Source organism: Seriola aureovittata, chromosome 2 (assembly GCF_021018895.1).
Source record: "Seriola aureovittata isolate HTS-2021-v1 ecotype China chromosome 2, ASM2101889v1, whole genome shotgun sequence".
Taxonomy (NCBI): Eukaryota; Metazoa; Chordata; class Actinopteri; order Carangiformes; family Carangidae; genus Seriola; species Seriola aureovittata.
Window position 1 is genome coordinate 16,013,786 of NC_079365.1, and position 25,290 is coordinate 16,039,075.

General features: G+C 40.8%; 2 protein-coding genes across 6 annotated transcripts in view; one reads left to right on the top strand and one right to left on the bottom strand.

The window, feature by feature from the left end:
• Positions 1-19,482, top strand: si:ch1073-335m2.2 (msx2-interacting protein). 4 transcript variants are annotated; one of them, XM_056389683.1, is made up of 15 exons: positions 1-275; positions 1,553-1,867; positions 4,873-5,349; positions 5,471-5,625; positions 7,325-7,525; positions 7,680-7,831; positions 7,918-8,043; positions 8,136-8,249; positions 8,364-8,477; positions 8,587-8,687; positions 8,924-16,334; positions 16,695-16,763; positions 16,868-17,062; positions 17,151-17,309; positions 18,444-19,482. In XM_056389683.1, the coding sequence occupies exons 1-15, from the start codon at positions 193-195 to the stop codon at positions 18,573-18,575; spliced, it is 9,804 nt and encodes a 3,267-aa protein (XP_056245658.1). In that variant the 5' UTR covers positions 1-192; the 3' UTR covers positions 18,576-19,482. The 4 variants fall into 4 exon arrangements, with proteins under 4 accessions (XP_056245658.1, XP_056245666.1, XP_056245674.1 ...); XM_056389691.1 differs by having other exon boundaries at positions 4,876-5,349; XM_056389699.1 differs by lacking the exons at positions 1-275; positions 1,553-1,867 and adding an exon at positions 1,889-3,565.
• The window catches only part of LOC130177947 (mitochondrial carnitine/acylcarnitine carrier protein-like), a 14,667-nt gene continuing 8,060 nt past the window's right edge, over positions 18,684-25,290 (bottom strand). The window contains exons 7-16 of one of the 2 annotated variants that reach the window (XM_056389973.1): positions 24,706-24,959; positions 24,313-24,348; positions 24,094-24,233; positions 23,773-23,879; positions 23,492-23,645; positions 23,200-23,301; positions 22,839-22,913; positions 22,674-22,739; positions 22,347-22,485; positions 18,684-20,748 (exon numbers count right to left, since the gene is read on the bottom strand). In XM_056389973.1, the coding sequence (XP_056245948.1) occupies positions 20,624-20,748; positions 22,347-22,485; positions 22,674-22,739; positions 22,839-22,913; positions 23,200-23,301; positions 23,492-23,645; positions 23,773-23,879; positions 24,094-24,233; positions 24,313-24,348; positions 24,706-24,959 (1,198 nt within the window). In that variant the 3' untranslated portion in view covers positions 18,684-20,623. Of the gene's footprint in view, positions 20,749-22,346; positions 22,486-22,673; positions 22,740-22,838; positions 22,914-23,199; positions 23,302-23,491; positions 23,646-23,772; positions 23,880-24,093; positions 24,234-24,312; positions 24,349-24,705; positions 24,965-25,290 lie in introns of those variants that run through there. The other variant, XM_056389981.1, reaches the window with a different exon arrangement.

Genomic DNA, 25,290 nt, shown 5'->3' on the forward strand with positions numbered 1-25,290 from the left:
GAGCGAGGCTTGTGCGCGTTCCCGCGGACGACTCGGGGACACAGCAGCTAAAGCTACACGGGCAGCGGCCACCGGGCCTAGATCATTCACGGAATCCACCGTCGTTCATTTTGTTTGGGCGCACCTCCGACCGGCAGGGATTAAAAAACGTGCCAGATCATATGTGTGTGAAGGGGGAAAGAATAGCGCACGATGGTTCGGGAAACCAGACACCTTTGGGTGGGAAATTTACCCGAACATGTCCGAGAGGAGAAAATTGTGGAGCATTTCAAACGGTAGGTTACGCAAGAGGGATCCCCTGTCGGAGGAGCAGCGCGGGCTAGCTGCAGCTCTATCGTTAGCTATGTAGCTTGCCACCAATGCTAATACAGCTAACGTTAGCATTTTTAAGTTTTATAAGTCAGCGGATTTCTTGTGTGCTGCATATGGTACATTGCAGCACATGTGTATTCGTTGAAGCGAAATACCGGGAATAGAAGTACTCTAGTGCAAATGTTTACGATTAATACTGTTTAGCTAACTTTTGCTAACGCCAAGAGGCAAGTTGCTAGGTGTGCTAGCAACCGAGCTACCACCCAAGCAACCATCCGACCATTTTGTGGGAAGTGGAGACGTTTTCATGATCAGTACAAGCCAAAAGGCAGCTAACATTAGCTACACAGCGGGGCAAATAACAACAGATGACGTGTGTTATTTTATCTATTATTTAAGCCACAACGTTATTTCTCTGATCAACAGTGGTGTTAAGAGAAAAACTGAAATGAGAAGCTAAAAATCTGAGACCGATCAGCGAGCTCACTGTTCTGATAATCAAATGTTAGCAAGTAGTTGACTCGCTTGACCAAGGAAGACATCACTGTACTTAAACTCGCCTAAGATACTCGTTGTTGTCTTGCAAGTTACAAGTAAACTGCAGGTTATGCCCCCAATAGTCAGCAACTATTTTGGATTTTAAAGAGTGCTAAAAGTCTTAACTTTTGTGCTTTTCCTCGTTCACTGAAGGCTATGTTAGGTTTCATGTCATTATCATTTGCTACGTAATGTAAAGCCCACGCCTGTAACTGATAAACAGATCTTTAACACAACAAACTTAACATCCAGTCACAGTTAATGGGAGATGTTGCTATATCACTTTAATACTGGTCTGGTGACAACTGTGTGTTTACAGATGATGCTTTTTGTACTTGTTTAACACTGACAATTCACATGTGTGAAGTCCCAAGGGATCTTTTGAATAAAACTATTACTTTGCAGGTGTTGTTCAGAAACTTCAACTGTCGAAGCAATACATATGACTCCCAAGTGAAGTCCTCCATCACAATAACTGCAAACATGTTCTAGACGTTCGTTCCTGTGTTTCTAAAAGGAAACACTAGTGGAAACTTGTCTTGTCTCATAATTATAGTTGAATCATTAGTTTGCTTGTCATATCAGTGTCTTTTCTGCTCTTTATTTACCAGACTCTGGCACACATGGAAATAGCTATACTTAACCTATTCTTAGCTGGTGTATATGTAATTGCCTCTTTGTTTTCATTGTAATTTCCTCTCAGGTATGGGCGTGTGGAGAGTGTTAAAGTTCTGCGGAAGCGAGGGTCAGAGGGTGGTGTTGCAGCTTTTGTGGATTTTGTGGATATCAAAAGTGCACAGAAGGCTCACAATGCTGTCAACAAGATGGGAGACAGGGACCTGCGGACTGACTACAATGAACCTGGATCAGTTCCTAGTGCTGTTCGGGGCCTTGAAGACAGCTCCCCCTCGAGCAGTCGAGACGTTACAGGATTCTCTAGGGGAACAGTTGGTCCAGTGTTTGGCCCACCTGTTTCCCTTCACACCAGAGAGGGACGTTATGAACGGAGAATAGATGGGTAAGTGGACACGGCCTCCCCTTAAAATCCAGGGGATTCTAGGTATTGGATAGGTGTAAGACCTAGACAAATAGTGGGGTTATTCGTGAGAGATAGATGCCTCAAGGGGTTACACAAAGGTAATCTAGGGATTGTTCCACTTTTCATCATAATTGACTCGCCATTCCCACGGGATCTAAATAAATTAACTACACATTATCATTTGGTAAGGTAACTATGATTCAAGGTTTGACATCTGGTTTGGATATTACATCTGTGAGGAATATCCTAGTGAGTTTTGGATTTATTACATTTTGTGGGAAACTACCTCGGGAACATTTGGATATTTTTAACATTTTTCTCCTAAAAATGGGATCTAACCTTAATTTCTACTTGGAGTCGCTTGAAACTGGAAGTAAATCCCTACTACTAAGGATGCACTTTTCTCTGAAGAATCTATATAGGTAATATATAATTACTTAAAGGACCTTCCATCTTGGGTTGTCAGTTTTTTTCCCCTTTTGGCAACAACTGATGGTTGGAGTACTTTAACCATTTTTGCCTCTGTGGATACGACTTTATCTGGATTTACGTTTTGAACAAGTGGATGGAAGAACTTTATATTCGTTACACATCTAAAGAAAGACAGATTAGCGTATATATCCACGGCTATGTCAGTAATTTTAGGATGAGATTAACTATATATCACAAACACCTTTTGTCCCAAATATGGAAGTTATACCAAGAAGACTTTGCAAGAACACTGAGGATCCACACCACCAGCCATCGAAAGTTTGTGGAGCTAATCTTGTTTTGGATTGATGGCCATGAAGACACACGAAGGCTGCATAGTTGGAATGTAACCTGCTGGATGTACGCAATACAAACGTGATGTTGGATCTACTGATGTGAACCTTAGTATGGATAGGTATAGCTGCCAATCATTTGGATTACTCAAGTGTGGATTTAGCTGTGTAAGGCCTCAGTCAGGAGAAGAGCACTCCCAAGTATGTTACAGAGAGCTTAAGACAACTTTTTCAAACTTGAAACTTTACTACAAAAAGATGAAGCCTGCCAGTGAGTACGCAAACCTGATGGGATCCATGGATTGTGGAATTATGTCATCCAATGAGCCCATGAGGATTTTATGTGTTGTTATCGTAGTGTCTGCAAGTCTACAAGCTTGTGTGCTGTTTAACTACTTGACATTAACCAGTGGAATACATTTTTGACATTTTTCGATATAAAGGTTAATTTTTTGGACATACTACCTCCTCGTACAAGAAGACAAGACTGATCCAGTTGGATGTATTTTCCATTTGGGCACCATCTTGCTGTGTAGTCAACCTGGAGTCTGCTGAATTACCCTGAAGTTCATCATCCTATTTTTTAAATTCATATTTATTTATTGAGGTTGTATGTTCCTATGTTTTTTCACATGTCCTGAAATCCATAAAGAGGTCCATTTCTGTGGTTGTTTTTGTTTTTCCCTTTTTCCATCCAGTGAAGAGAATTAAGTAGCCTACTGTGGATTATACATCAACAATCTACTGGCCTGGTGCTCCACAGTATTTGAAGATAACGTGCAGTGCGATTCAAGAGAACCGTTTTTGCCTAATTAGATCAGTTGATTTTTCTCCTTGGTTTTTCATTCGGGCTCTCACATTCTGACCACCTAGATTTTATTTGGATTAGTTTCGGTAACTTCTTTTCCAAAAGGTTGGTATTGCTCTGCCCTCTGCATATTTTCTTTCTCTAACATTCCTTAGTGCTTTGTCTAATATTAGGTTTTGCACTGCTTTTAGGGAAAGATTAATTTGATGCAAGACAGAAAAAAAAAATTATAGAATGCATATATAAAATATATACACATTATTTTTAATTTGTTTATGCAAGTTCTTTCTTTTCTCCAGATCACATAAGTACTACATAGTATTGTGTGAACTTTTTATGTGACTCTGTAAAGCACTTTGTGCTATATAAATACATTTTTCTTACTTATTTTGTTTCAGATTAAATATATTGATTTGATCTCTGCAGGGCATTTTAATATTTTAAATTTCAAAACCACATATTTCCTCAATAGGAGAATTGTCCAGTTGAATATTTAAGAGAAATGTTTCATTTTTATATTTTATTTTTCTTACCAGCAAAAGTTCATGAACAGTCAGCCTCTGAAATCAACTCCCCTGGACACCCCGAGGAGACTTTTTGCAAATAAAAGTAACAAATAGACCAAGCACAGCATTTCAACCTTGCTGAATTATGTGGTTGTATGAGTAGATTTTCAGTCTGGGGTGGCTTTGTTTCATGTGACTGTTTATGAATTTACTGTATAGAATGTTGATAGTAAGTCTTGTTTCTTTTGATGACTGAAATGTCATTTTAGGCTGCAGACAGTTAAGATACGGGAGCCGCAACTACAAAAGTTATCCACATTAGTATTTACAGACAGTGCCAGTATTTGGCTTATTTGTCTTATTGTGGGGAATTTGGTGTTTTGTTTCTAACCATTCCTAAATCATTTTCTTATGCCAAAAACATTGTAAACCCCCAAAACACGACATTTGAATGAAAATATGCAACTATTTGTGAAATGTGTTGCTGTTAAGTTTAAAAAGAAGTTATTTAACATACATTAATTCTCACTTATTTTTCCTTTGTTGACAAACTGGAACACGTTAGGAGACCCTTTTGTTTGAGTTTGATGGTAAAAAATCACTTGACAAAATTGACAGGGACAGGCTAATGGGTTTTGCCAAATGATGAATGATGGGATCACTATTTATAATACTGGCACTGATCTATGTATCAGTACTAAGCTACTGAAGTTGTCCCCACATCTGGCCTGTTCTCAGCTGTGTCTCTCAGCTATGTCTTTGCTGTACCGGACATTTGTATATTTGCTATTGCGCATTTAGATGCCAAAATGGCTTATTATACAGTAAATAGGTTTTTTTTTTGCCTTATTTATTTCAAATCATAATAACTCTCTTTTCCCTCTCTGCACTTTTCTTACTTCACAGTAGCTCAGAAAGCCGTGAACGTGCATATGATCACAGCCCATATGGACACCATGACCGCAGTGGAACTTTCGACAGACAGCGGCACTACAACGCTGATTATTACCGTGATCGTTCTATGTTTGCTGCTACTGGCCCAGGGAGCAGTGCTATTGGGGGCAGCTTTGAGACATCAGACCCACATTTTGACTCTAGGATTCGAGACCCCTTCACTCTTACTAATTCTACACGACGTGACCTGTATAGAGATGACAGAGGACGACGTGTTGATAGAACTTACCATCACCGTCGAAGCAGATCATCTCATTCCTCACAGTCAAGGCACCCTTCCCCACAACGGACCACAGGACAAACACCCAAAACTGCTCATTCCCCTAAAAGAGCACCTTTGTCCCCTGGGAGAGGCCCAAGATCTCGATCCCACAGTAGATCTTCAAGCTCCGATTCTGTCAGCAGCACCAGTAGCACAGGCAGTGGCAGGTGTGACATTTGTTTTGTCATGATATTAACACTTCATGTTTCATGGGTTTATTGACTTAGACTGACAAGTGTCAGATCATTATCTGTTTTTTTAGATTAATTTTGTTTTTTGTGATAACAGTGATTCGAACAGCAGCTCAAGTGATGGGTCGCGTGCACGCTCTGTTCAGTCGTCAGCTGCCCACGCCCCTCCTCAGTCATCTATGGTGCTTGACTCAGATGAGCCACGCAGAAGCTTTGGAATTAAAGTTCAAAACCTACCAGTGCGCTCCACAGGTGAGTTTCTACATGTTTGACTTGCCTCTCACAGAGTCCTGTCCATGAAATTTATAAATAGTTTTTGCCTTAACTGGGATTCAAATTGGACATCAGTTCACACAGCCCATGATATAGATAAAACATGAACCAGATCAAAATTAGGTGGCACAAGCAGGTCATATAACCATGTTCAGAAACTTAGTTTCAGGCTCCTGCAAATGTATATGTTGGAGCACACAAACCTTAGCCAGTGGACATTGTCTGAATTTAAGGGATAGGGATTCATCACTTGGACTATTGTTTACCGTAATTTGTTTAGCCGATTATATACACAATTAGCCCTCCATGTGCCACTGAAAAACATACAGAATATAGTCTTAATCATTAGTGTCCAAATATTTCATATATGAAACCCAGTTGTACCTTCCATGACTGTTTTTTACAACTAAATGTTATTTCATAATTGGTGTGAAATATTCAAGAAGTAACACAGAACCACCTGGGAAGACTTTATTGGATACTGGAAAAGTGCAGGCACTTTGAAAAAAAATTTGTTCGTCATATTTTTGTCTCATTCTTCATTTTGTCTTAGCTATTTCATTATATTCACACAAGTTTTCACTGTTACTTGGTGCCTTGGTGCTTGGTAGCCTTTAATTTTGGATGTGATCCCACTGGTGTAAAGGTCACTCTGCTTCTAATATTTCCACATTTGTGCTCTTGCAAGTTTACTTATAATTATAGCAAAGATTTCCAGACCTCTTTTATCAGGAGTTTTTGTAAATTTCACTTTGCAAACTGAAAACATACTGAATATGTTGTCACTTTGTAATTAATGCTGCCTTCTAAGTGAAAACCTTTGATTTGTTTATACCCATTAAAATCAAGTCAATTAGTCAAGGCCAAAGCGAGATGCAGTGTGTATAACATTAAACAATGTGTACATGCATCAGACAGCCACATCAGTGTCACTGTAACAAAGTGTTAGTCATGTTTGAGTTAAAAACCAGCAATATAGAAAAGTGTAATATGGAGAGCTATGCACAGATTTCTGAGGGTATGATTTCTTCTGACAAAAACCTCAATGCTTTTGCATAGCGTATAGATTAGGTCATGATAACAGGGTTTTTCCTGGCTCAAAATGAGGTGGAGGTGTTTCCTTCGTGATCATATGATCACACGTGCATGTGTACTGCACCTTCAACTGGCTCAAGCAACATATTTTAAGAGAGTGAATCCTGAGGAATTTCCAGAAGGATAAGAAAATATAACAATTTAAGAGATGTCAAACACAATATTCACCTGTTCACAAAAGTATCAGGGTGCTGCCACCTGACACATTCCTGCTGTAGGGGGGAAAAACAGACTCTCAGGAGGAAATAACTTGAGGAAAGTTGGCTGTTCTCTCCTTCGGCAGTTTTGGCAGCACCTTTCCCTGTGCAATGTGCTGATTACGATACAGCGCAACTAAATTTGCAGTGACAAATTACATAAACCCACTGAGTGCAACATTTTTTTTTTTTTTTTTTAGAAAATAATGCGTCAGTTTGTCGAAAGCTGGAGGCAGCACAAAATTTGACAGTCGGCTGCCTCATAATTATCTATGCAGGAAAACCCTGTATTATGATTCTTAACTCTTCAGAAAATCTGTGTTTTCAGTAGGCTACTCTTTTTGGAGACTGAGCATTGAATTATAGTAATCCATTTCCCTTGACAGATACAAGTTTAAAAGACGGACTTTTCCACGAATTCAAGAAACATGGGAAAGTGACCTCAGTGCAGATCCATGGAGCATCAGAGGACCGCTATGGTTTGGTCTTCTTCAGACAGCAAGAGGATCAAGAGAAGGCCCTTAGTGTCTCCAAAGGAAAGCTGTTCTTTGGCATGCTTATTGAAGTCACTGCGTGGAATGGTCCTGGTAAGTGATGATAAATATAATTTATTGACAGTTTTATTCATTCCCCAAAAGTAATTTTACAAAAAGCTGTTTGTGTGCTGATGGTGGAGAATTCGAACCTGAACCCGGGTAGCATGTCAGTAATATTAATGGTAAATCTCTTCCTTTCTATCAGAAACAGAGAGTGAAAATGAGTTCAGGCCCTTGGATGGGCGAATAGATGAGTTCCACCCAAAGGCCACAAGGACACTGTTTATAGGCAACCTTGAGAAGACCACCAGTTATCAACAACTCCTTGACATTTTTCAGCGCTTTGGAGAAATTGTGGTAAGCTACCATTTGTGATATGTACTGTATAAGTAAATTTGTACATCTTATATTCTTCTCTAATTGTTCTGTCTCTTCTCCTCAAGGACATTGACATCAAGAAAGTAAATGGAGTTCCCCAGTATGCCTTTGTGCAGTATTCTGATATTGCCAGTGTGTGCAAGGCCATAAAAAAGATGGATGGAGAGTATCTGGGGAGCAACAGACTGAAGGTGTTTTAACTGTAAACAATAATAACATTTATGGTTTGTGTATGTTTTCAATCGAGTGTATATTATAATATATATGTTCTTTCTTTTTGAAGCTTGGTTTTGGGAAGAGTATGCCCACAACGTGTGTTTGGCTGGATGGTTTGGCAACCAATATTACAGAACAATACCTCACACGGCATTTCTGTCGCTATGGACATGTAGTTAAGGTAAGGCTTTATATTTTCTCTTGCTAAAGATTTGTTGTGATTGTTGTTTGTTTTTTTGATTTCAGCGTTATTTTAAAAATTGTAAATGTGACTTTAATTTGTTCTTGTTTTTAGGTCGTATTTGATAGATTGAAAGGGATGGCCCTCATCATGTACAACAACACAGATTTTGCTCAGGCAGCTGTAAGGGAAACCAAAGGCTGGAAGATTGGTGGGAATAAAATAAAGGTAAAAAAAGATAAAAAAAAAAAAACCAACTATTTATTTGTTGAGTAAAATGTACTTTTCATGTGTTTGTCTTTATTTACCTATGTATGTATTTGTTTATTTATGATAGGTTGACTTTGCAAGTCAAGAGAGTCAGATGGCGTTCTACCGATCTATGCAGGCATCTGGTCAAGACATTAGAGACTTCTATGAAATTCCTCCTGAGCGACGGTAAATAGACCATGTTATTGATTGGATACAATTGTCATTTATTCATTTATCGCAATTTCAAACAAGTATTTCAAATTATATTAATCTTGACAAAATATGTATTATCTAAGGTGATGGTGTGTAGAATCAGATCCATTGCAAAATATGTAAATGATGCAACTTTATAGAATGATTCATTATTTAGGTTAGCAGAATTCATTACTTTTCGCTTCCTGTTCTCTCCTTCCACTCCACAGAGAGGATCGCAGGCCTCCATATCACGAATTCACAGCAGAAAGGGCTTATTATGAGAATATAAGAACCCCTGGTCTCTATCCAGAGGATGCTCGAAGAGATTATGCAGCTCGGAGCAGAGACCGCTTTCCTGAACTGGAACATTATCAGGGTGATCACTTTGACCCACGTTATCATGAAGACCCACGAGACTATAGGGACTACAGAGACCCATTTGAGCAAGACATTCGAAAATACACATATATTCAAAGAGAGCGAGAAAGAGAGCGAGAAAGGTTTGAGGCTGACCGCAGCAGGTGGAGCCCTTCACATCCAAGGCGACCTATTACTCCTACAGTATCACCTTCGCCATCTGAGCGTGCTCCCAGAGACTCAGAAAGACGGGTTTATAGCCAGTCCTCTGAGCGAAGTGGTAGTGTAAGTTCAATGTCACCACCACACTTTGACAAATCGGAAAAGACCTTGCTAGAACATGCCTCTAAGAGTGACAAAAGTGAGAAGAGCAGTCAACCAGATCGTGTGGCAGGTGCTGAGAAAACCAAACGTGCAAAAAGAAAAGAGAAAGGTGACAAAGACAAAGCTGAGAAGATTAAATCAAGAAAAGCAAAGGGGCAATCCCCATCCAACACATTACCTGAAACGGACCTTGAGACTGGTTTTGATGGAGGCTCTGGAAGAGGAAGGGGATCAGACCAAGATGCTCTTGAGAGGCAGAAATGTAAGGGGGATAGTGACTCTGTTTCTGGAAATCAGTTACCAACTGCTCATCACGACTCTGTAAAAACAGAAAGATCTGAAATGAGTAAAGGTGATAATTCAGACTTGGATGGGAAAAATCGACTTAAAAAACATCTGCGGTCTGATGCTGGAAATGACGGGAAAGATTTGTCAGTGAATTCGGATCGCCTTGCTGCAAGAAAAAGGCGCTTTGCTGATTCCGGTGGAAGGACTATTCGCCAGAAGAGAAGCAGGCATGAGGAGGAAGATGGTAATCAGTCCTCTGACTTTGGTGCCAGTGCAACATATTTAAAAGAGTCAGACACTGACAAACACAAAGAATCACAACGGAGAGATTCAAGACTGAAAACTGATAAAAGTGGCAGTCAAAAGGATAGTCAAGAGGACCTTAGAGGACAAAGAGAGAAATCAGAAGGATCTTTGGACGCACTGGAGTCAAAACGACATCCTGGGAACACCACATCCAGAAGGTTTTCACATGAGGGGATTGCAGAACAAAGCAGTACAAGAGAACCAGAACACCATGCGGCTTTCAAATTTGGTGCTCAGAATACTGACACTGACAAAAGTGCCAAGAACAAGGAAGACCATGTTGACATTGACCTGTCTCAGAGTTACCGCAAACAAATGGAGCAAAATAGACGTTTGCACCAGCAGCAACAGCAGCGCGAGTCTGACAAACCTGACAAACCAGAAAGTCCTCAAGGAAGTGAAACTGATGACTTGGAACATCGCAGTCTTGTGCATGATGTTGGTAAACCACCTGAGGATGTCACAGATAATTTCCCATCTCACAAACTAAAGAAACTAGACCAATTTGACACAGACTCAGGGATGAAGAGGGAGCGTATCTACAGGAGCTTTAGACAAAAAAGTGAAGATCCTGATTGGAACAACACCTCCTCCCCAGGACATCAGCACTTTTCTCACCATGCAGATGAGGACTTTGTAGATCCTACTCAGAAAGAGTTAAGTAGAAATGATGAAAAAATTCACCCGGATCTGGAGCATTTAGTCAAAAGGACACATAACACACAAGTAAACAAACCAAACACTCCTTTACTTGGTGTGGAAGAAGAGCATCAAAAGAGATGGGAGAGCAGAGTGAAACAAGACTTGTTACCTGACCTGAACTTTTCCAGAAGTCTAAATAAAAACATTCACAATTGCAAGCGTTTGGAATATGGTATCTGGCATGACTTGGAGCCTGGGGAAGTGAGATCTGACTCTGAAGAGGACAGAGAGCCCAAACCCCACTCCCCTGTGCCCTCAACATCTGTGCCTTTTTCCGAGAGGCCAAGGGTTGATAGGTTTTCAGATCCCAAACTAGCACATCTTGAAAGGAACAAATTCTACTCCTTTGCACTTGACCAGACCATTACACCTGATACAAAGGCTCTGCTTGAGCGTGCAAAATCTCTGTCATCTTCCAGAGAAGATAACTGGTCATTTTTGGATTACGATTCTCATTTTGCAAGATTCCGTGACAGAAAAGATACTGAGAAAGTAGAATCGACACCAAGACCAACTCCTTCCTGGTACATGAAAAAGAAAAAGATTCGAAGTGGATCTGAAGACAAACTTGATGACAGGAAGGAAGAGCCTAAGCCTGAGGAGCAGGAACGCAGGGAACTATTTGCATCCCGCTTCCTTCATAGCCCTGTCTTTGAGCTGGACTCTAGACGACTTCAACACTTGGAACGCAAACATGAAGAACCTGAGCATACACAAACTCAACAACCTGGTCAGCAAGGGACAGTAGATGGAGAACTTGACTCAGGGCCAGTTGTCCTTTTCCATAGTCGTTTTTTGGAACTCACACGACTACAACAGAAGAATAAAACCCCACAGCTGCAAGAGGCAAAAGTGGATACCGTGGTTACGGATGAGAATAAAGTGGAAAAAGCACCTGTTCAAGAGCAGCAAGCTTTGTGCTCACCTGAAACAACAGGACCTATCATGGAGCCAGAAATTAAACCCATCAGTCCTGCTGAAGAGTTGACCTCTGAACCGAGACTGACACCTACTTGTGTCGCCCAATCTGTCGTCAAGGGCTCTCCTCCACGAGAAGACAAATGTGTTACGGTAAATCCAGTCCCTGATCCGTATCCCCCTGTGACTTTCATAAAGGAAGAGGTAAAGGAAGAAGTAAAAGATAACAAACATGTACCTATGCACCACCCACCAACTGAGATGACATCAACATCTGATTCTGAACCTGCACCTATAGCAGCATGTGAACCCACTTACTCAGTAGATAGATGTAAACTTTCTCCATCTGAAGGGAAATTGGATATTGTTACTGAGGATGTAAAACCTCCAGTTACAGAACAACCAAGCCGCCGTGATTCTCATGATGAGTTTGTTAGCAGTTCAGAAGCAGAGCTGGATCTTGAAACGACACAACCAGAAGTGCCTGAAGCCACTAGTCCCATACAATCTAGTTTTACAGAGGAGGTGGATGTAATCAAGAAAGAGGCACATTCCACTTGTAAGGCAGAGCCTGAGGGAGAGAAGAAACTTCAAGTTAGTAAAGTGCAGATGCCTATTGATAATGACACAAATGATGAGCCAGTCTCATCTCAGAAAGAGCATAAAACAAAAGAAATAAAAAATAAAAAGTGTAAACAATCCCCTGCCCAAGGTACTTCTTTTCCTGTGATGTCTGCCTCTGGTTCTGAGAAACAAGCTACACGCAAGAGTGAGCGCATTGACAAAGAGAAGCTGAAACGTGGATCATCCCCTAGAGCTGAGCCAAAGTCCACAGGAAAATCTCCCATTCATGGATCAGATCCTGATGTATCGGAGCAGAATATACCATTAGGCAGAGCCAGAAGAAGAAATGTAAAATCTGTGTATGCCACCCCAGTTGAAGATGATGCACCAGTTCGTTCTGGAAAGGAAATTACAGAGTCACCACGCTCTGCACGAAAGCGAGGTACAGACAAAGATGCAACACAACAACAAAATATTGAACAGGATCCACCTGTGCCAGTCCCTCCAACTAAACGGGGTCGTCCTCCCAAGAATCGCAGACAAGGTGAAGAGACTTCAACCATTAAAGTAGAAAAATCTAAAATGGACAATAAAGACACGGACTCAAATGAATCTGAAAGTGGAGAACGAATTCCAAGAGCGTCAAAAGGGAAAACATCCCCTCATGTCACAAAGGGTTCATCTAATCAGATGTCCACAGCCCTAGGATCTGGATCAACAAAGAAGAGAGACAAAACTGAGGTGGCTGAGGACGATGATCAGGAAATTGATTTCACAGATGAAGATACCTTGGTTTTGCAGGATTCATCAAGTTCATGTAAAGAAGATCCATCCAAAAAAGTTGACCAAACAAAAGAGGAGAAAGACAAACAAGGTAGAGAATTGGGCAAAGATAAAGATGTTCTCCATGAAAAGGCTTGTGAAGGTAAATCAAATGGCAAAGAGACAGATTCCCTGGTCATAGAGGAGAAACCCACCTTGGAAAAAGAGAGGATTATTAGAGGAAAACCAAAGTTGACAAGGACTCCTAAGTCTCCTGTCCTCAAGAACCTCAAAATAAGACTAAATGTCACAGAAGTGAAAGATCTTCTTCAATTAGGGGACGATGAGCTTGGAAATCAAGAAGATTCTTCAAAAAAGATCAGACCTGGTGACCATAGTGATCAGGTTTCAAAGTGCACTGATGGTCCCAAGGGAGACTCCAACAATGAAGAAAATGAAAACGCTGCCTTGGAAAATAAGGAGCTCCTTGAAACATCAAAAAGCTCAATTTTACATGAGTTGGAATTAGAGCAGGCTGTGGAGAACATTGCCAAACTTACAGATCCAGCTTTTCCGGCACAACCACCAATACCACCTGGCCCACAGTCAGAAGTAAAAAGTGACCCAGATGAAGGAAAACCTTCTAATCCTGCCAGCGAAACAGAACTCATGGCTGCTATTGACTCGATAACTGCAGAGGATATACCTGTACCCATAACCCAGCCACCTCCAATTGGTGCAGCTGTAGGTTCTGAACCTGAGATACAAGACTTAGTTCAGCCTGCTAAGGAAGATGAACCTGAAACAAATTCATCTGCTATACAGGATGAACCTGTCTTTCCAACCACACCCAAAAGGGGAACTAAGGGAAGACCCAAAACACCTAAACGTAAAGGCCAAAAGCAAGTAAGAAAGGATTTAAAGGAAGGACATTCAGTAAGTGAGGAATTGACAGCTACAGTAGCAGATAACATAGCTTCTAGTGTTAAGATTGTTTCTGAGACAACTCCATCAGCAGCAGCTGCTGCAGTTATTACTCCTACTACTTGGAAGTCAGAACCTGAGCCTTCAGCTCCTAAGGCTACAGATGTAAATGCAGAGTCGGAGTCAACTTCTGAAGAACAGGTTCAACATCTTAAATCTGTTTACCCACAGTCTAAAAGTCCAATATGCCCAAAGCCTCAACAGATGCCATCTGAGTGCATCTCCCCTTCCCTGTCTCCACTAGCAAACAGGCCAAATATCAGGCCTATTCAAACAAGCAGAATTCCTGTTTCTCCACCAGATTGGCGCCATCATTCTAAAGACACAGGCATCTCCACTTCACCTGTCATGCCATTAGCTTCCAAGGAAAACCAACCTTTGCCCTCAGACTCCGAAAACACAGAAACTGAACATGGCACAAGTGACTTGAGACAGATTCTCTTGAAACACAAAAATATTTCACTGCCAGGCAGTAGTTCTATTTCTAGTAATCTGCCCACTCTCCGAGATCAGAACCCATCTGAAAGTAATACTCCATCAGCTGTTGTGCCAAATAAGTCGCCACTACCTGATAATAGAATGGCAGCTCATTCAGCCCCTCCTATTGTGCGACCTCCAGCCTCATTACCATCTCCCGAGACAAAGTCTGTGATCTCTGTTATTGCATCCACTGCAACTTCTGTTATCAGTCGTGTTTGCAACCCTCCTGAGCCTGAAGACAAAGTAAATATGAGCATTGGAAATCCCTGTATGGACATGACTCTACCCAAATCAACCTATAGGCCCAGCAAAGATGACACTGGATCATATCATAGTTCATCTGTTGCTGATGAGGGGGGAAGTGCTGCACGATGCCTTGTTGAGAGTCCCACTCTTGGTATGGGATCTTGCCCTGGTCTCAGGGTAAATACGTCTGAAGGAGTGGTCGTATTGAGCCACTCAGGGCAGAAAACAGAGGGACCCCAGCGGATAAGTGCGAAAATAAGTCAGATCCCACAAGCAACAGCAGGTGACATGGAATCTCAGCAGTTGGTATCAATGCCCCAGATAAAACAGGAAATGTATGGTCATTCTCAGGCAGGACTTCAAAAGGGCCCTTCGTCGCAGACTGATCATGGGCATCCTGGTAAGACGCAGTCAGCTTTGTCTTCTATTAAACAAGAAAACTCTGGTTTGGAAAAGATTGAATCTACTTACCAGTCTGGACCTCAAGGAGTAGTGAAGCGTCTCACACCAGGTAACCAACAAGTATTGAGTTACCATCAAGACTACATGCCATTAAAACATCAAAAGAAAATGGACAGTGCTGATCCTCATAGTACAGATGGAGCTAAACCACCTTGGACCTCTGCTATAAGTCCTGCAATTAGCCCCCATTTGCCATCTCCACCAGGCAACCATGTAGGATTTGTTACAGCAGCTGGTGACAGAGCTACTTCACATCTCAGTGGGGTCAAACAGGAACCACGGTCCCCACGCAAGTCAGGTCATCCGCACTCTCCGTTTACTAAAGTGTCCTCACCCATAGGCTCCTCATCACCCAAGGGCATACCAGTGATGTTATCCACTGGCCTTCCTGCCATGCAACAGTTTATTACAGGTGTTCATCATCCAGAGCAGTCTGTTATCATGCCACCTCACAGTGTGCCTGGAGGCTTGGGGCGGATGTCTCCACACTGTGTTACCCAATCAATTCCAGTGGGCCATCTTGTCCAAGGAGATGTTCGAGTCAATACTCCACCTCTTTCTGTGATGAGCTATGGGATGCATAGTGAATCTCTCGCCTCTCCCTGGTCTGGTCCCATGCAGCCACGGCCCTCCTCACCCCAGGCTGTCGGCAGAGACAAGGTTCTCAAAGTAAATCCTGGTTCTTTGAGGAGTCATGAGGGGGAACAGGAAGAGGCCAGACACTTCCACATGACAGGAAGACAATCAGCCACACAGCTAAAACCGGAGACTATGCAGTCAGATCCACGTGGATCTCTGCGGAGTAGTGTCCAGTTGGAAACATACATGGCACAGAGTAATATTCGTGTACTCTTGCACCAACAGGGGGAGCGTTCAGCCACAGACCCACACTCTGGACACATTCAAGAGACTCTTCCCCCCTCTTCAACACCTTCCAACATACCTTTGTCCTTGTCACCAAGATCACATGTTTTGCCTAAAGGTGTGTCTGAAAAGGATATAACAAAGCCATTAGATGCAAAGAGGTCCCACTCCCCTCTTCCTAAAGATGGAATGATGAGTATCCGACAATCTGGGCCAGCAATGGCGTCTCCCCAGAGAGTTCAGCTAATGCCACCGGGACCTAGTGGCTCATTCCCAGAGTACTCGGGGATGTACCAAAACCCAAGAAGCATCCATTCTCAGATACCAGAGACGTCTCCTGTTGGACTTAACCAGCCACCACTGAATGTCACACCAACTATGGTGAGTTTACTGCTGTTAAAATGCCAGTTAAATATGTATTTAGCTAAAATTAATATGACATTCCTGCATTAAAAAAACTACCATCATGAAGGTTTTACTTATTTTTTTACTTTTGTCCACCCCATTGAGCGGAGACTTGCAAAGCATCAGTAATGCATAACAGTTCATCAGCACCAAAATAATTATTCAGTTGAATCAACACCTCTTAAAACAATTTATTATAACATTATAAGCATTATAACCTTTGTGAAGGTAGAATTTATTGCATGGCTATTGAATTAGACTGCACTCAAATCCACAGTCTGTTTTGGTATCTTCTTGTAACAGATGAAACAATGCACTATTTTGTTGCATCCTTAGGGTGCAGAGCTCCAGGCAAAACCAGATGGCAAGATGACGCAGCCTGTCAATATGGTGCAGTTGCTCACGGTAATACAGAAATTTTACTAACAATTGTGTTCAGGATTGTTGGGCTAAACAAGAGTTAGCTTTGTCTGACAAACTTGTCTTTGTTTTGTCTCATACTTAAATAGAAATACCCTATTGTGTGGCAAGGCCTGCTAGCACTGAAGAATGACACAGCTGCAGTCCAGTTGCATTTTGTCTGTGGCAACAAAGCTTTGGCTCATCGATCACTCCCCTTACAAGAAGGAGGTGCACTGCTTAGGATTGTCCAGAGAATGAGACTAGAGGCTTCACAACTGGAGAGTGTAGCCAGAAGAATGACAGTACGTGTGTTTTCTCTTACTCATATTAAGTCATTTTCTGTTTCACTGAACTTTGTCTGTTAACACTTTATTTATTTTCCCTCTTCAGGGGGACAGTGACTACTGTCTTCTCCTTGCGCTGCCATGTGGAAGAGATCAAGACGATGTCCTAAACCAAACTCAAGCTCTTAAGGCTGCTTTCATTAACTACTTGCAGACAAAGTTGGCTGCTGGTATCATCAATATCCCCAACCCAGGTTCCAATCAGGTGAGACATAATGGTTGATGTGTTGCACTGTCAAGTGCTGCTGCCATTACTATGATGGCAGTGGATTTATTATTTATTCACACTGAAGAAAACTCACATTTCTGAGTTGTTCACAACTGTCAGTCTTCCCCTTTGCCAGATGAAAATAGTCTGTGAATGTGGAAGTTATTCAGTCTCAAAGCAGTAATCTGAAATTGGTATTCTGGGGGAAAATAACATTGACATGCTGCTTCTGTACAACTTGCACAGTGTGGATGTGAAAGTGTTGTGTGCAGTAGTCAATTAAACCCAGCAGGGATTATATAAATCAACAAACTTCATGATTCCTGGCCCTTTCATCAGAAGAAATACATCATTTAATAAAAATCAGAAAAGCATGATGCTGTAGAAGTGGTATTTTCGCCAGGAAATGTAGTAGCGAGCTACAAGATGTGTAGGGTAGCAGCTCACTGTTGGCAGATTGCTATGTCTTTAGCTGCGCCTGGTCATACCTTTGTCGGCAAGCTGCTCAGAATGTGATTGAAACAGAAGAATTTATTAATAATGGATATTTAGGAGCGACCTGATGGTCGAGTTGTTATGGTGCATATCATATGTGTGTATGGGCCCTGAGCAGCATGTCCCCGGTGCGACTCCTGGCCGAAATGTCTCTCCCCCACTCTCCCTCCCATATTTCCCGTCCGTCTCCACTTTCCTATCAAATAAAGACATAAAAAAAAAAATGATGGATATGTAGTAAAGTAAAATTTAATTCATGGAGTTGAGACTGGTGGTTTTTACTTAAGCTCTTTTGTGTGTTTGTTGCACAGAACAGGAAAAACATCCAGTTGTCGTTAAAACTGGGCAACATTTTGTGGAAAGGTTTTGTAGATTATAACCTTAATTTTAATGGCATTTGATGACCTTGATTTCAACATAACGAGTTCTACAGGATCTTCTGAATAGACTTATAAAACTGGTGAAATCCTTTACATACAGTAGAGTGTGAAGAGAACAATGTGGATTTTTTTTTTGTTTGTTTTACTGTTGATGGGTTGTTGCACAAACAATGCACATAACCAGGTATCAGATGTGTTGGTTCTCTTTAACTTCACATGTGTAATTGAGGCTTTTGATTGTTTTTTTTTTTTTCAGCCCGCCTATGTGCTACAGATTTTCCCACCGTGCGAATTTTCAGAGAGCCACTTATCCCAGCTCGCCCCCGACCTCCTCAACAGGATCTCCAGCATCTCACCACACCTCATGATTGTCATCACCTCTGTGTAACCTTCACTGCTGGGAACTGTCCCATGGATGAATGTTCTCACTGATGAGCCTCAGGAAACCAGAGGAATATGAGAACTTTTTTTCCCTGAACACAATGGGAATGTGTAGGATATATCCTATCAACACTTTTTGCTTTTTCCCATCAGTCCTTTTTTTTTTTTTTTTTTTTTTTCTTTTGTCACTCCTGTCTGGTATTTTTGTCCTTCTCAAAAGAACTCAGGGATGGACCAAACCAGAATCAGTCTTATTTGACCATCTCTCTGCTGTATTTCTATTTATTGGAGTTTTATTTTAATGTTCGGAGATGCTCTGAAGAAAAATGTTTAATGAACAAGCGTGATTATTTGGGTGGCCTTTTTCTTTCATCTGTCTTTTATTGATTGTCATATTAAATTCTTCACAAGAGAGGATCATAGATGCTGTTGTACTACAACGGCTAAAAAGACATTTCAACATGTAATTTTAAATAATTATGTACAGACTTCCTCACCCAGGCTTTCTTTAGAGGAGGAAGAATTACATTGTAAAACTATGGAGCCCCTGTAGAGGACCACGTTCGTTTAACAGCTCCTTTAATTCCACCAGCTCTGCTCATTTTCTCACACTACTGAAGCAGTTACACGTCTGGCACCTGCCTTTGCATTGAACAAGCTACAGTATGATTTGGGAGTTTTTGAATACAGGACTTTGTAAATATTTTAAATATTTAAACTTGACTATGAACTTGGACAACAGAGACGTGAAGTCTGGGACTTACCAGAACGCAGTGTGAAAATTTAGATGGATATCCTTGACTTTCGGGTGTAAATACTTGTAACACAAGAAGGTTGGCAAACTCTCCTGTGGAGTCTGCTGATGGCACTTCATATTTTGTAACTCAAATAAAACAAACTCCAGAAAACTTGAATATTTAATATATAATCCTTTATTTTTTTTACGTTGTGTGTTTTTGGCAAGAATATTACCTTTTCTATTGAGCTATGCTCATACTTAGTTGCCTGTTTATTAGATATTACATCTTGCTAAAAATAATGCAGTTCAATTCAACAGTCCTGCCATAAACCTTCCCTTCATGAAGGTTGCGATGTTAAGTTTATGTTGAAACTGTTCTTTTGCTTGGAGGTGCTGAATCAAGTGGATGATCATTTTGGAGGATGTAGTTTATGCTGTTGCTGAACTGTGTTTACAGAGAGGTGTTTTGATCATTTAGCCTCACATCATTGATAAAAAAAGTGTGGACAGAATATCAGGACATCTCTAAAACAGTTTCAACACAAACTGAACATAATCTTCATGAAACTAGGATTTATTGCAGGGCTGTTGTATTAGACTGCATTATATTTAGGCAGGTGTTCCTAATAAACTGCCAACTGAGTATATCCAGGTTTACATAAACAACTTTTTTTGCTGAGTGCAAATGGAAATGGCACAGCACCTTGTATAATTAAATAATGAAGGCAGTGATTGGCCAGAACAGTAACAGCAAATGAACATGACACAGTGTGTATGTGCACAACAATTGCAAAAACTGGAACTAAAGTGACAGTGGAACTGAGCCACTGTTACAGTTATTTTTAGGTCTGGCTGCTCATTGACAACGTGGCTATTTGGGCAGTTCAGTATTTTGTTCTTGTGAAAGCTTGAGCTAATTTGAAAGTTGAAATTTTCAAACCAGGAGCTTTATAAAAGGATCTGATGAAAAGCTTCATAAAAAGTTATGACATTTTCTTGCGATCATCAACCAGTCCAGAATTTGAAGGTAAGGTACTGTATAATGGGTTATGAATCCCTCCCAGTGAACTGGACTGTCAGTGGGTTAACTGGAGTTTCACCTGTTTGTCTGACTTCATTTGAGTATTAGAGTTGCATAGATGTCCTCTGGGTGATTATCAGGATTGTCACATAAGAAACATGATGTATTCTACTCACAACATATTTACCTCGTAGCAGCAGAGTTGTACAGAAACAGTACATTTTACTGCATATAAGACATATAGGACATGCAATTCTACTATGTTATACTGAAATGCTGGTAATGAATTTGTGTACTAGTGTTTCAAGTCTACACTGGAGCCAAACAGTGCCACCAGCTGGTCTTCATACTGGGAGATGTTCCTCTTCATAATGTCCATACAGGGACCCAGCAAACGCTCAAAGGCCTGGATGTCAATTACTGAAAGAAAAACACAGACATTTAGAATTATATCGGCCCATTTCAGGCTTCTTAGTTTCTATAACAACAGTCTAAATAGGGAGAAAAGAAGTTTGTGCACACATTAGTGTGCTGTCACACAATTGTCATAAAGTGTTGTAGAGGATCAATATGAGGTTAAACCATTATGATATTGAATTTCCACATGGTGGATCAATAAAGGTACATCAACAAGAGTTTGAAAAGAGAAAAAATATTTTTGGGATACATTTAAATCACGATCTGTGGGTATAACCCACGCCTTGACCCCCCTTGTGTGTCAGCTTCATACAATGTGGGACATCTTGTTTTGTGAAGTCACACACTTCAGCCTTTTCAAGCTCATAGATAAGAATAGGAATGGCCACATCTTTATTTCTGTACTTCTCTAATGGAAGCATTCATGGGATTTTGGTTAATGTTAAGTCAACTCTATCTTGTGGCTCCTGCAGATTTTTTTTTTTACATGCTGTCAACTCCTGTTCCACCTAATCCCATCTCTGCTGTGATCTGAGGCCTGTGCACATCAGTGGAGGGAAGTCCCTGTCTACTTCCTGGAACCATCTTAACGTTTTAATATTTTGGAGGTATGCATTTGTAAAAATTGAACTGTAGCACTCTTTTGTTGTATGAACAGAAAATGTTTTTTTCAGAAAAACATGTTTATATTTTTTCAAACTAAGACATAGAAAAGTATATTGTTTTGGCATTTGTACTGAAATGATATCGTATCTGCACTTGTGGCAAAAAATTTGAAATGATACCCAGCTCTAGTTGTGGTCTTCCTTGTATCAAGAAAACACTTCCAACACCATTATAACATCAACACGAGTCGACTTTGATTCAGGAGAAAATGTTTCCCCCTCTTAGTGCAACTATTGACCCGGTCCATGGACGGGTTGTGAGACGATGGGCCCAGGGCACAAACGTATAAAAGCCCCTCACCTTTTCTACACAGAGGGAAGATGCTTCCATTGAAAAAGTCACAAAACATTTTATTCTCTCTGTGTGATGGTTTTGTTTCTCTTTTTGTGTCTTTGTGGTCATTTTGTCTCCCTCTGTTGTGGATTTGTCTCTTTGTGGTCATTATAGATCTCTGAAGCCATTTTGCATCTCTAGTAGTTGATTTCCATCTTTGTGGCTGTTTTGCATTTCTGGGATAATTTTATTTCTCCTTTTAGTCGCTCTGAATCTCTGTAGTTACTTTATTTCTCTTCGTAGTCACTCTGCATCTCTTTGTGGTTGTTTCATGTCTCTTTGTGGTTCTTTTGATTGACTTTTCAGACCAGAAATGGTAATAGTCACTTGAGGCGGAAGCTCTAGGGCCCCATGACCCCTTGGGCCCCTGGGCCTGTGCCATGTTGATCCATTCAGTAATCTGTCTGAACGCTGACAAGCACAAACAAGTTACATAACAGCCACTGACTGTGTGTTTTTCAAGTTACTGTTAGTTTGTCTCTGCTACATCCCCCCTACATTCAACATCCCAACCGGAACTACAGCATCTTTCCCTGGAAACGAACTGCAGAAAGTAAATGTTTAGTTTCTCCCGAAACAAACACAAACATATAGACACTCACCTAAGCATTTGGTTTCTCCCACAGCGTAAACAGATGCTGCTCGCGGTTTGTTGGTGACTAGTGCCAGTTCCCCAAAATACTGCCCTCTAGAGCAACGAGCCACCTCAACCTCTGTATTATCCTGCTGGCCCGCCTTCGTCTGTAACAGACAGAGGCACCTGTGAGTCCTGCAGTCATTTAGTGCCGCAAACACCAGATTAGAAAACAAAATAAAACTAATTTATCACATCCACCTTTTGGCAAACACTAGCAAATTCATAGATAAAAAAATTTATTTTGAAGAGACAACTGAAATAGATTCAGTTATAACATTGACACTGTGCTTACTTTGCTTTTTATCATGATCTTCACCTCTCCTGATTCCACAATGTAGAAACAGTGGGCCTTCTCCCCCTGCAGGTACATAAAAGCAGCAGAGACACCTCATCCGTTAAGTCTAACCAAACCAATATTAAAAAATAACATACAGCAACAAATGTCCCAACACTGTACCTGTGTTATTATGCGATCTCCATCTTTGAATCCTCGTGCTCCCAAAACATCAACAATCTTCATTCTTTCAGAGAGCTTGTGACAAGAAAATGAAGCATGGTGACAAAACAAATACACTGCTGCACACACTGTTTTTATTATTATTATTATTATTATTATTATTATTATTATTATTATTATTATTATTATTATCATCATCATCATCATCAACAATGAGCTAATTACATTAATTAATTTGCCCTAGGGGATGAATAAAGTATCTATCTATCTGAAATTATCTTAAGCATAAGGATAAGATGACTGAATGTCCATCTATTAAACAATTGTTTTGTTGTGTAGCGGTTGTGTTTCTAATACAAACCTCAAGAGAGTTCAGAAGAGGAACACACTCGATGAAGGCCTCGTACATCCTCCTTTTTTTCGCGTTGTTTTTCACGATCAGTCTGTGAAATGTGGCTCGATCCTAAAAAAGAAACCAAAAAAAAGTTTTGTGTTTAATCATCTTCAGTTCTACGTTTCGATTTTAATCTGTTAGAGTGGACTTCTTCACCTCAGCTTTTACTAGAATCTATGCGGCAACATATTTAATACACTCCTCAGATAATACACGACGCTTTGCAGCGGTGAGGGTCATGACCCTTTGTCGGACTCACCAGGCCCCACAGGGCGCCTTCATCCGTTGCAATGATTGTGGCAGCTCGTGGCGTGTTGTACATAAGAGCCAGCTCACCAAAACTCCCCTTGTTGTTGTATTTTCCAACACAAACACTGACTCCGTCCTTCTGCACAAAAATATCATACACACCCCTGGGAATGATGGGAGATACAGAGGGAGGGGGAGGGTGGGGGGCGGTAGAGGTCATTGTCAGTCTGGCACAACTTACTCTAGTTTAAATATTATTTTAAAAAAAAGTATTTGAAATCTTTCACTCACTTCTCTATGACATAGAAATTGTCCCCGTCGTCCCCTTGGTCTATGATGTGCTCCTGAGGTTTGACCAGCACCTCGAACATGGCGTCCAAAACCTCATAGAACTGCTCCTGGAGGACATTAGTCAAGTTTATGTGTATAACACCTTCCACTAACAGGGCAATTCAAAGTGCCAAATGTAAAGCATTAAGATATTAAAGACACTTAAATAGGATTTAATAAGAGGAAAATCAAGTGGAATAAAAGTCATCATCAAAAGGAGATTGTTTTTTTTTTTTAATCCTTCTTATAAAAACATAATAATAAATAAATGATCTGTTGTACCTGCTCCAATGTTTTAAACAGTAAAATGTCTCTGCATGCGTCCTGAAGTCTGCGACGCTGCTCGTCTGTTTTGGGATGCACAACCCGAGGCTCTGCATCGTCGTCCTCATCATCATCAGGGTTGTACGCCTCTGCACAAACTAGAGCAGGACAAACGAATGAAAATACTGTACCAACATTAATTGATATTCATTACACAATCATGTTCCAGTTACTGACCTGAAACTCTGCGATTGTATTTGCCGGTGGTGGGTTCTGCAGAGAGAGATAATGGTGAATATATTTGACTAGATTTGAAGGAAGGTCATCCTACTTTTGTTACTTCTCATTTCTACAGATTATTCTCTGCAAAAAATGTCAAAATGTGGGTATTTATTTGCATAGGGAATTACTTTTTGCTCACATGGATGTCGGCTCGACTACGACCTTGTAATTTGAAACTTTGCATCAAAACAAAATTTTTGTGAACTTGCAAATCTCAGCCTGCAGACAATTTCTCCATTTCCGACAGTATGAAGCTTTGTGGTTTGAAACATTTACAAGATGACATTTCTTAAAGTTAAATTTTTCATCTGGAGCAGAAAACAAACACAATAATGTAGTAATACTCACTAATGGTATCCTCCTCCTCCTCCTCCTCCTCCTCCTCGTCATCATCCTTTGTGGACTTGTTTATTTCAAAGGTGACACCTTTTCTTGCTGGTTTGTCGCTGCGTTTCTTGGCTCGTTGGTCATTCCTTTGGTTTTCCAGAACTTGTGTGAAATGCTGCACTGCAAATTCAACCAAGTTTGGCGGCCTGCGGCGAAGCACCTCCACAGTGTATCCCTGCAAGAGCTCTTTTAAACCAGCTGGTATCTCGACATTACTCATCATTCAGCTTCAGAGGTCAGAGGTTGAATTTTGATCGTTAACAATGAGCCAATAACCTCTAGAGGGCCTGCATTTCCACTGAGCTCAGTTATTAATACCAGGAATATCAAATCTCAGCATCAGCAGCACTAAACGTCCGGCAGATTTGGTAAACAATCTTCTGTCCGGACCATCATCACAGGAGCAAACCCACTCCTCCCCCACTGTCATTCAGCAGCGTATTGATTTCTTTATTTAGCGCAGCCTGTCGGAAAGTATTGACCCGGACTTTTCACAGTTGTAATTAAAGGCTGTCCGATGGATTACACATCAGAACTTGATTTGGC

Bases quoted from the DNA above. Each gene is read 5' to 3' on its own strand.
- si:ch1073-335m2.2 (XM_056389683.1), top strand. From the start codon at position 193: ATGGTTCGGGAAACCAGACACCTTTGGGTGGGAAATTTACCCGAACAT. The intron at 8,688-8,923 runs GTAAATAGACCA...TCCACTCCACAG, and splicing joins GAAATTCCTCCTGAGCGACG to AGAGGATCGCAGGCCTCCAT. The intron at 17,310-18,443 runs GTGAGACATAAT...TTTTTTTTTCAG, and splicing joins CCAACCCAGGTTCCAATCAG to CCCGCCTATGTGCTACAGAT.